Raw genomic sequence first — 12,102 nt, forward strand, 5'->3', positions numbered from 1 at the left:
GGATGCTGATGACAGTGCACGTGCATGCATGTGTGCATGCATGTGCATGTGTGTAATAATAGATCAAACATAGATATTTTCTTATGGTCTGTATGGGGACAGAGTAAGGAACTATATTGAACTAAAGTTGGGATGGATTTTTACACTGGTTTTCTTTTGTTTCATGCATCACTTATTTTCCAGGACAGCACCCATGTGCTCAGGATAATGGTGGCTGTTCGCACATCTGTCTCGTGAAAGGGGATGGAACTACAAGGTGCTCCTGTCCCATGCACCTGGTTCTGCTTCAGGATGAGCTCTCCTGTGGAGGTAAATGTGCTGTGACTTTCTTGTGCAGATACAAGTGCCGCCATATTCTCTGTCTAGCCTGGAGGTGGGTAGAGGTGAAGTTGCACATTCTTCTAACTGGGTTGGTCCTTCACTGTGTGGTGCCTGTGAGTTACTCCTTTCCCCCCGCTCCCCAATCCTCTCATAATTGCTATTTCCATCTGTTTCTGTGAGGTCCCTGCATATGAGTGAGGTCTTAGGGTGTTTGTCCTCCTGTACCTTGCTTATTTCATTTAACATAATATTATCACTTGTTTTGGACATTAGGATTTCCTTTTTTTTAAAAGCCAAATATTATTTCACTATATATGCATCATCATATTTTCAGCTTATGAATGACTTGTTTCCTAGTAACATGTTAGGCAGGCAAGATGAAAAAAGTTCTTCCATCTCTTCTGAGCTCTATCCACTGAATTCTCATTGCTTGTCAGTGGGTATCATTGTTGGAATTGTGTCCACTGAGGTTTCCTGCTCTTTTTTATTACTTATCTACCAAGAATAAATTACTTTTGAAGCAGCATCTCAGGTGATCGCTTTGTGGTGAAATGATTTTATCACGGTGGACTGAAACACAGTATGGCAGTGCCCTGCACCAGGTTAACCCCACTCTGTTGTTTGAAAAAATCACTGAATACAAGAATTGACTTTATACCTACAGTTATTAATGAGACTGATACACAAATGTTTTTGGTTTAGGTGACAAAAGATTGTTTTGATTTTTTTTGTTGTTGTACAACATTTGAGTCTTAATGTTCACAGAGGCTTCAGCTTGGCCACCCAATTATGGAGTTAGGAGGAGGTGATTGAACCTTTTTTTTTTTTTTTCCTATTAATGGAGTCTTTTATTGCCCAGGTCCCCGGCGCCTCCCCCACCCCCACTCTTTTTATTTTATTTTATTTTTTGGTTGGTTGTGGGGCTTGAACTCGGTACTGTCCCTGAGCTTTTTCTCTAAAGATGAGCACTCTGCCTCTTTGAGCCATAGTGCCACTTCCGGTTTTCTGGTGGTTCATTGGAGATAAAGAGTCTCATGGCCTTTCCTGTCTGGGGCTGGCTTTGAACCATAATCCTCAGATTTCAGCCTCTTGAATAGCTAGGATTATAGGCATGAGCCACCAGTGCCTGATTAGCATAAGTTTTTAAAGAAACTATGACAGTAGTAAATAGGACAGACTTTAAAGAGATGTCCTTCTAGTTCTGTTTTTGTTGTTGTTGTTGTTTGCCTTTGCTGGGGTTTGGATTCAGGGCTTCTTGCTTGCTTGCTTTGTTGGCATTCTTCCCACTTGAACTACATTTTTAGCCTGGCTTTTTGTTGATTATTTTAGAGATTGAGTCTTGAGGACTTTTCTGCCTGGGTTTTGAACCGTTATCCTCTGATTCCCCTAGTGACTAGGATTATAGATCTGAGCTACTGATGACTTTTTCTTTTTTAGCTATCAGGTATTTATAGGAGGTTGTGTGTCCTTGGGTACTGGGTCAGCCTCTCCAAGCCTTCGTCCTCATTTGTAAAACAATGACATTGTTTGAATGGCTTTTCTCTTAGAGACTGTCAGTTTTAGTTGTACAATATGAGCTTCATGCCAGAGGGATGTAGGGTCAGGAGCTGATTTTAATATATTCATAATACAGTTCATAGAACTAATTCATCTGGAGAAACTGGCCTTCATGTATCTCCAAGCTGTGAGTGTGTAGCTGTGTGGAGTGTGATCCTGCCTGATTCTGTTTATTCTCATCAGGTGCCAGTAAGTCTTACCCACCACTCCTTTTGTTTATCAGTGCAAAGGTAGTGAAAATGACATCTTAGAATAATTGTTAAAACAGTTCTGAGCTGTGGATCAATCGAAAAGCAGCGTCAGAACCCTAGGAGATGGTTATTCATAGGAAGCCTGGATTCTAGTCTGGCCTTAAAATACATGGAGTTTGCTGACCACAGTGATTATTGCAGATTATTTGTGAGATTGTAACAGCTTGCAGATAAAATCCTACTTGAATTACAATGTGAGAAAACGTGAGTCATAGTTTGATAGGAAGTACTAGTTAGACGTGTGTTGTAAAGCATATAAATGTTATCAGATGTGCAGTGCTCTGGAGCGGACGTTGCTACCTCTGTGTGACCAGTGTTGTGTTTTGTCACTCCCTCCCTGTCCATTTGAAGAACCTCCCACATGTTCTCCTCAGCACTTCACCTGCTTCACCGGGGAGATCGACTGTATCCCTGTGGCGTGGCGCTGTGACGGCTTCACTGAGTGTGAGGACCACAGTGATGAGCTCAACTGTCCTGTGTGCTCCGAGTCCCAGTTCCAGTGTGCCAGTGGGCAGTGTATCGATGGTGCCCTTCGGTGCAACGGAGATGCAAACTGCCAAGATACATCTGATGAGAAGAACTGTGAAGGTACCCAGAATTCCTCAGTGCCAGCGCACAGAGCCTTTCCTCGTCAAGTAGTTGGGCTTTCTTTATATTTGAATTCCTTATGAACATAAATGCCATGTAGCAAATGGATAAGGTGTTTACAGCTTACTATGTGGTAGTCAGACTTCTGCTACTGTAATGGCATACCTAAGGCTGGGTCACTGAAGGGTGTGTGTGTGTAGCATTAGCATCAGCTGGGCTCTGAGGAAGGTTTCATGGCAAATGACAGTGCAGTAGCGGGAATACTTTTGTGATAACACACCTTAAGACAAACTGCTGGAGCAAGAGGAGGGGCGGTTTCCTATTTGGATAACTTCATGTTAAGAACTGAGCAAAGGTCTCCTACGAGCTACCTTAATCCACTCTGAGGAAAGGAACACAGTGATCTTCCACTTGGCTCCCTGTGCCTCTGTCCTCAGAGGTCCGTCACCCATACAGGGCCACCCTGTGAACCTTGCCTCCAGAGCACAAACCTTTCAGGCCGTACCGAAACCATGTCCAAACCACAGCAGTGAGCTGAGTCCTGTGAGAGAACATGGAGAGATTGGGTCATCAAGATGTAAAAGTAGTAGTTTTCTAGTAAGCCCTAAGTATATTGCATTCTCTTCCCTTTGTGAGCCTTGTATAGTATAAAACCTGTTCTGGTGACCTACAGGATAAAGTCATTATTAGTAAAGGAAGAACTTGAAAGAACGCGGCAGGAAGTTACCTGCTAGATTCCCTTTCTGCTCTTTCCTACTGAAGGACAGCACAGGGAATAATAGCTAGGGATTTTCCAGAAGTCTAGTTAGTGGGTTTTCATTTGTACTCAGAAAGCATCTTTTAACCCTTGGTGGAATTGCCTGACACACAGTAAAAACAGGAAAACGATTTGCATTTTCCTAGTGCTCTGTTTGATTGACCAGTTCCGCTGTGCCAATGGTCAGTGCATTGGAAAGCACAAGAAATGTGATCATCACGTGGATTGCGGAGACAAATCTGACGAGCTGGATTGTTGTAAGTACATTACCCTGAAGGCCACGTGGGCTGTGTCTCTAGTCCATTATTTTGCTGGTTTATTAGAGATGGAGCCTTGCAGATTTTTCTGCCTAGCCTACCTTCAGACTGTGGTCCCAGGTTCTCAGCTTCCTGGGTAGGTTACAGCGCTTTCTCCTTCCTTTTTTCTTTTCTCCCGGTCCTGGGGCTTGCATGTTGTCCCTGAGCTCCTTTTGCTCTGCCACTTGAACCACAGCATCACTTCCAGCTTTTTCTGTGATTAGCTGGAAATAAGAGTCTCTCAGACTTTCCTGCCGTCAAACCACAGTCCTCAGATCTCAGCCTTCTGAGTAACTAGGATTACAAGCATGAGCCACCGTCTCCTGGCTTCTCCTTTTCTTTGTGATTAAGATTTCCTTATTAAAAATAAGTATTAAGTTGTCTATTTTTTATTGGTATTATAAAGGTTCAGAGGAGGTGGACAATGCCATCCTTCCCCTGGCTCTCTCCCAGTTTTTCCCGCCTGTCCCCACCCACAAGTTGTATAGTTCATTTTTCACATAGTGTCTAGTGAGTACCACTGCTGCATTTGTTCACCTTTGTCCCTTCCAAAGGAAGATAAATGAACAAATAAGACAGGAAAACAAAAATAGAAACAACAACAACAAAAAGCCTTTTTAAGTTGGCTTTTTGTGCCAGGGATTTTTTTTGTGTGTGTTTTGCTTTGAGAAATCCCTTAAAGAGAGCAGTTATGTTCAGAGAAACATCCACAGAAGTAGATTTCCATAGGTGATAGCATAAATGTACATACAAAAAATGCTTTGCTGTTGTCTTAATATACGCATTGTCCTTGTTGGATAACCATGTAGTATTCTCCATTGTAGATCCAACGGAAGAGCCAGCCCCACAGGCCACCAACACAGTCGGTTCTGTTATTGGAGTGATTGTCACCATTTTTGTTTCTGGAACCATCTACTTCATCTGCCAGCGGATGCTGTGTCCACGCATGAAGGGCGATGGAGAGACCATGACCAATGACTATGTGGTGCCCGGCCCGGCCTCAGTGCCACTGGGCTATGTGCCACACCCCAGTTCTCTGTCGGGGTCTCTTCCGGGTGAGTTGGGAAGCCATAAGAACAGATTACTACACCCCCGTGATAGAAATAGGCTCTTTCAACTAGATGGCTTTAGGTTGAAAACACTTTATTTTTCACACCTCCTTAAATCAGAGAGCTTGTGGCTCAGTGGAAACGGCCCAGGGATAGAGAAAAAGATCATCGGTAGGCTCTGAGCCCTCCCTCTGCCCTGATGGTATCATGACTCAAAAAGTGGGGAGCCTGTGCCTGAGGTGAGGACCTAGAAGCTACAGCCCTCAGGAAAAAAAGAGTCCAACCTCCCCACCAAATCCAGATGAGCAGACTGGGCTTTGGACAGCTGGATGGCAGGGGAAGGAGTGTGGCTGACAGGGGTGAGGCCAAGTAGTCAGTGTTACATGGAGCCTGCGGACAGCACCGGGGCAGGTTGCTCCTTTCCAGAAGCAGTCCTGCTGGTAGTGAGCTTGGAGGAGCAGAGGCTTCTGAAAAAACTGCTTACTCTGCCTCTAGCTCTGAAGCAAGCAGACAGCTGCAATAATGGGTCATACCTATTTTCATAATCTCTTACACATTAGTAGTTTTGATCGTACATTTTTTTTTTTAACACTGGGGGGAGAGGAATACCTTTCATGTGTTGTGTTTGTACCCTGAAATTGGCTTCTGCTTTCCTCAGAGCAGTTAGTATCTCTCCCCCACTTCAGGACTTATTGGAACCTCTCACCCTGCAGGGCTTTGACTCCACCAGTAGGTGGAGCTGTTCTGCTATTGATAGGGAATGAAGGCTTTTTTACTTTGTTTGAAATCACGGTTTTGACTGTTGGTGTTTACAATCCCAAATTACATATGATGTTATGTCCTGGGCATGGCTCATCTGCAGTCTTTGTCCTCTTTCATGTTAGGAATGTCTCGAGGAAAGTCAATGATCAGCTCCCTGAGCATCATGGGGGGGAGCAGTGGACCTCCCTACGACCGCGCCCACGTCACCGGAGCATCGTCAAGCAGTTCTTCAAGCACCAAAGGCACTTACTTCCCTGCAGTAAGCAGCCTGATCTGTTTTGTTGTTCCTTGAGTGTTAAAAACATATAACATCAGCCAGGCACCAGTGGTTCACACATGTAATCCTAGGAGGCTGAGATCTGAGGATCACTGTGTGAAGCCAGCTTGGTCAGGAAAGTCCGTGAGACTCCAATTAATCACAGAAAAATCGAAAGTAGAGATGTGGGTGTAGTTGTTAGAATGCTAGCCTTGAGCAAAAGTTGCTCAGGGACAGCACCCAGGCTCTGAGTTCAAGCCCCAGGACCAGGAAAAATACAAACTAACATCATAACATCTAGGATAACCTCATTAGGTGTGTGTACTCAATGATGGTAGTGTAAAAGTTGTTTTAATGTAGAATTTAAATACATAAGGCTCCAGGGACTTACCACCACCACTAACTGTCCTGTGTTTATATAAACCTTTTAAGTTTGCTAGCTAATAACCTATTTGAAAGAACTGCATTAACTTTATAATTGAAGTAAAATAGAATCACTGTGTACATAACTTGGCAGGTGTAGAACCTTCATTTTAGGAAACAAAGCTAGGATTTCCCCCAAACCTATAAGTTTTCTGTGAACATAGAAAAAAGGCTTGAAAAAAAATCAGAATATAGGTTGAGAGGCACATATGAAGTGGTATAGCACCTAGCGAGCCTGAAGTGGAGATCCAATTCCAGTACTGCCCCCTCCCCCCCAAAAAAAGATGATGAAAATTAGACCCCAGCTGTACTAAATAAGTGAACAGTCTATTTTCTTTTCATCCCTTGGTTGTGTGTGGCCATGGTAATATTGTCTTCTAGGGAAAGGGAGCCAAAATTCTAAAGGGCTATTTGAGTTTTCCTTGGAAAAGAATTATGTTAATAGTATACATATAGGAAGGAATAGAAAACAAGATGGAGGAAAAGGAGATAGAATCTGTGGTGTTACCTAATACATTAATCATTTTTTGTTTTAGATTTTGAATCCTCCGCCATCCCCTGCTACAGAGCGATCACATTACACTATGGAATTTGGTTATTCTTCAAACAGTCCTTCAACTCACCGGTCATACAGGTAATGAACATCAAGCATCAGAGGTGCTGAGGAGGATGAAGAGGTGGAGTTCATTGTGGGATTGGTGAAGATGTGTAGAGATGGTATTCCATCAGTGGCATGGTGAATTCCAGGTGATTAGGTGATTGTGTTCTGCTGAGGGACGTGTCCAACTACAGATGCATAGGTGATGGTGCTTTGCCTTTGGGCTTGGACTCTAGATGCCATACACTCTGCTGTTGTGGCCTTGGTGAACTGGAGACTCTGGGGCTATGGTATCCCACCTGTGGGCCTACTAAACTCCATAAACATATAAACAAACAGTCAATACAACATAATTACATGAACATAAATATAAACATGGTAAAGATTTCACCTGCTGCACCACAGATCTGTGTCTGCTTGACGATGGTATTCCATCTGTGTGCTGATGACTTCCAGATGCATAATGGCAGAGTTGCTACTGTGAAGTGCCGATGCATGGGTTGATAGTATTCCACTTGTGGGCTTGATCAGTGGACTTGTAGGCAGTGGTGTTCTACATGTGTGCTGGATCACCAGATGCGTGGACAGTGGTCAGGGACCTCCAGGTACGTCAGCATTCCCCTATGCTTGTGACTTGTCTGAATCCATAGGACTCAGCACTAATAGTCCAGATGTGCCCTGTGGGAACTCCACGTTCAGATGCCTTTGTATTCCAACCATGGGCAGACTGAAATCGATGGATAGGAAACCCAGATGTATATATGATTGTATTCCAACAGTCACGCTGCCATGAAAGAAGAGGGTATTCCACAGGTACCTGTGCTAATTTCCAGACAGTTTGGTGATTGTATTCCAACCCTTGGCATTATGATTTCCACACAACATAGTGACAGTAATCTTGGTGCTGCTTGGTGTAGTATAGATGCCTAGGCATCTGTGGTCTCCATAAACTCTAGAATTTTCTTTTGTGCCAGTTCTGGGGTCCCTGAGGTTTTTTGATCAGGGCTAGCATTCTTCTTTTTTTTTCTCCTGTCAGTCGTGGGGCTTGAACTCTGGGCCTGAGCCCTATCCCTCAGCTCTTCAGCTCAAGGCTAGCGCTCTACCACCACTTCTGGTTTTCTGAGTGTTTATTGGAGATAAGAGTTTCACGGACATTCCTGCCCGGGCTGGCTTTGAACTGCGATCCTCAGATCTCAGCCTCCTGAGTAGCTAGGATTACAGGTGTGAGCCACTGGCGCCCGGCGCATTCTTCTTTTTGAACCACAGCTCTACTTCATACTTATACTGGTTAAGTTGACATACTCTCACAGACTTGCCTGCACAAGCTGGCTTCGAATTATGATCCTCAATCTCAGTTTCCTGATTAGCTGGGATTGCAGTCATGAGCCACCTCACCCAGCTGAATTCCAGACATTTTAAGGACTGTATTCCAATGGTGGTGTTGCTGCACTCCAGAGACACTGGGGTGGTGGTATTCCAATTCTGGCCTTGCTGACTGCAGGAGGCATGGTTGATGGTATTATTCCCTACCTGTACTGATCTGTGTACTCGAAGGAGATCATATTCCTTGCATGTGCCTGGTGTGAGATCTGGATACATAAAGCGTTGTGTCTTGGTGACATCTAGATGCCAAGGTTCAGGTAGTCCAGTGGTGAACTCTGGACTCTGAGCTGGCTGACCTAGATTTGTAGGCAGTGGTATTCCAGACCTGGGTTTGAGGAAGTCAGGATATATCTCTGATTGTATTCCAAGTGGGAGGTTACAGAAAGAAGATGGTATTCTACCTGTGCACTTGCTGATTGTAATCCAGCCATTGGCACAGCACTTTCCACATGACATGGGAATGGTATTCCTTGATGGAAAATGACAAACAAAAAGCATTCACCTTTTCCTGACAGCCTTATCTTACAACTGCCCTTGCTGCCTATTTCCAATCTCTTTTCTCAATTGTTTCCTCGCCCCTTACCCTTCCCCAAACATACCCCACAGCTCTCAAAGAGATAACCTGTGACCAAGGACCTTCCCGTCTTGCCCCTATCCCAGTCAATACCAACTACTCCTGACCTCTGTCCCACCTGACTTCACTTTTCTGCCTAATAAAAGAGCTGAATACCAGTTTTTCTTCATCCAGGCTGAAGGAAACTTGGTTGCCTTTTTCAGATTTTCAGTCCAATAAAACCTGTTGGTCTGTTGGGTTTGCCATTCAGCTCTTTCTTTATTCATAGTTCTGGCACTCCAAATATTTCCTTACATTCTTTATTAGGCTGGATGAAGTGCAGATGTGTCACCCACAATATTACTGCTGTGAGCTCCGTGAACTCCAACCACTTTTGGGGTGGTATTCCTGCAAACACGAAGGTGATGGTATTCTAGCTCTGGCCTTGCTGCATACTGGAGGCATACTTGGTGGTGTTCTACATCTGTGCTGATACCTCTACTCCTAGCTGCTGCTGTTCCGTGTGTGTGCTTGGTGAGAGCCAGATGTGTAGGCATTGCAGTTTTCCTTGGGTCTTGGTTGATGTCCAGATGTCCAGGTGCAGTTATCCACGTGTGAACTCTGCCACTCCAGGTGCATATGCTATTGTATCCCAAGGGTGAGAGGTGAAATTCCCAATTGATAGGGGCCTGAAGAAGTTCAGATGTGTGTGTGATTGTATTCCAAAGGGTGAGGTGATTGAAAAGACCTCAAGATAGGATGGTATTCCAAAGGTCCAGTTGAGTAGGTGACTGTATTCCCAAGGTAGGCTTTGTAAATTCCAGATAAAATGCCAATGTTGTTCCATATTACACTTGTTTAATTACTGATGCTTCTGTTGGCTTGGTGAATTCCATCCATGTTCAGGATGGTATTCCAGCTCTGATATTTCTGCATCCCAGCTTTGGACTTCCTGGATGCTGTATGGTAGTCAGTGGTAATCCATGCATGTTGCTCCAGCCATTTGGTATTGCTTGCGCTTGCTGTGTCCCGATGGGTTGGTACAGCAAGTGCACTTGTGTCTTGACTAACATCTAGATGCCAAGGTACTGATATTCCAAATGTGCACTGTGGGAACACCAGGTGCATATGCCATTGAATTCCAGTCATGATCCAGATGGACTGCAGATGGTGATGGTGATGGTATTCCAGATGTGGGCTGGAGAGTCTCCAGGTGTTTATATGATTATATTCCAAGTGTGAGGTTGCTAAACAGAAGATCAAGGAAGAGACTATTCCACCTGTGTGGTTGCTCATTGATGGGTAGGTGACTGTATTCCAAGCATGGCTATTGTAATTTCCACATGGCAGGGGGATGGTATTCCTCACTAGACTTGTTGCAGTGCTGGTACATAGGTGATGGTATTCCCTGCGTCAGTTATGCTGGTGATGGTGTTCCCACTACACCGCTGGTCTTTCCCAATGCTAGGACTGTGTCAATGGTAGGGTACAGGTCTGTTGATCCCTGTACTCAGGTGCTGGTATCCAAAATGTGAGCTCCAGCTGTTGCATGCACCATTGTATTCCAAACAGGAACTGGCGGAGTTTCAACGATGTGCGTGATGCTATTTCCAGACAAGGGTTGAGAAGTCTAGAATTGTATTCCAGATGTGAGACTGAAAAAAACCCCAATATAGAGTAATACTGCACATGTGTGCTGGCTAGGCTGTAGTTGACTAGGTGACTATATTGCTAGGATAGGCTTTGTAAATTCCAGTAAAATGGCATTGTTAATTCCATATTGCCCTTGTTGAAGCACTGATGTGTTGGTGATGGTATTATTCTGTTGGCTTGTTGAATTCTAGCCATATTCAGGAAGGTATTCCTGTTGTATTTCTTTATTCCAACTTTGGCAATGCTGAATGCTGCAGTGGTAATCCCGTATGTGTGTTGATCCCCATACTCGGATGCTGGTATTACAAATGTGAGCTCTAGCTGCATACGCCATTATATCCAAAACATGAACTGGCAGGACTCCCACGATATATGTAATGATATTCCAGACCAAGGCTGGAGGAAGTCTAAATGTGTGTATAATTGTATTCCAACTGAGAATGCTGCAAAGTCACCAGAATAGAATGGTATTCCACAGATGTACTGGCTACTCTCCATTCAGGTAGGGATTTTATTCCAATCAATGAATGGCATTATAATTTCCCCAGGGGATGCTGACTGTATTCCATATTGGCTGATGAAGTAGTGATCCTAGGTATTTTCTTGTGGTGGTGAATTGCAAACTCTTTCAGGATGGTATTCCAAATGTGGTATTGCTGTACTCTAGAGATGCTGGTGATGGCATTCCATCTTTGGCCTTTTGAATGCTGGAGATGTAGTCAATGGTGTTCCACATCTGCTGATACCTGTACTCCTAGCTGCTGCTATTCCACACATGCGCTTGATGATATCTGGATGTGAAGGCATTTCAGTTCCCCTTTTGTCTTGTAGATGTCCAGATGTCTAGGTACAGGTATATCACATGTGAACTCTGCCACTCCAGGAGCATATGCCATTGCATTCCAAAGATAAACAGGTGAAATTCCCAATTGATAGGGACTGTATTCCAGACCTGGGCTTGAAGAAGTTCAGATATATGTGGGATTGTTTTCCGAGGGTGAGGACATTGAAAAAAAAACCCAAGATAGGATGGTATTTCACATGTGGGCTTGCTAAGCTCCAGTTGAGTAGATGACTGTATCCCAAGGGTAGGCTTTGTAAGTTTCAAAAAAAAAGGTTATGTTGTTCTGTATTAAGCTTGTGAAAATGCAGATGTGTCAATGCTGAATTACTTCTGTTGGCTGGTGAGTTCCAGCTATATTCAGGTGGTATTCCTATTGTATTCCACCTTCCACCTTGCAGGGTACTGGAGTGTGGTCAGTGGCAATCCACACGTGTTTTGATCTGTGTACTTGTAGTCACTTGACATGCCATGTGTGCTTGCTGTATCCAGATGGCTGGTTTTGCAAGGGTACTTGTGTCTTGGCCTATGTCCAGATGCCCATGTACTGATACTCCAAGCATGCATTCTGAGAATGCCAGGTGCATACACCATCAGATTCCAATTAGGAGGGGCTGAACTGCAGATTTGTAGGTGATGGTATTCCAGATGTGATATTCAAGATGTTTATTCTATTCCAAGTGTGAGAAGACCAAGGTCCATACGCCAGTGTATTCCAAGGGTGAGCAGGTTGATTCCCAATTGATAGGGGCAAGTATTCCACATCTGGGCTTGCTGTGTGTATGTGCGTGTGTGTGAGAGAGAGAGAGAGATT

General features: G+C 44.1%; 1 protein-coding gene across 1 annotated transcript in view; it reads left to right on the plus strand.

Moving 5' to 3' along the window:
• Positions 1–12,102, plus strand: part of Lrp6 (LDL receptor related protein 6) — an 86,083-nt gene that overhangs the window by 59,255 nt on the left and 14,726 nt on the right. Inside the window, exons 17-22 of the mRNA XM_042671554.1 lie at positions 184–309; positions 2,481–2,717; positions 3,621–3,731; positions 4,595–4,825; positions 5,704–5,840; positions 6,797–6,894. Coding sequence (XP_042527488.1) covers positions 184–309; positions 2,481–2,717; positions 3,621–3,731; positions 4,595–4,825; positions 5,704–5,840; positions 6,797–6,894 — 940 coding nt within the window. The remainder of the gene's footprint in view (positions 1–183; positions 310–2,480; positions 2,718–3,620; positions 3,732–4,594; positions 4,826–5,703; positions 5,841–6,796; positions 6,895–12,102) is intronic.

The sequence above is a fragment of the Dipodomys spectabilis genome, unplaced genomic scaffold, assembly GCF_019054845.1.
Source record: "Dipodomys spectabilis isolate Male_0828 unplaced genomic scaffold, ASM1905484v1 ptg000644l, whole genome shotgun sequence".
Taxonomy (NCBI): domain Eukaryota; kingdom Metazoa; phylum Chordata; class Mammalia; order Rodentia; family Heteromyidae; genus Dipodomys; species Dipodomys spectabilis.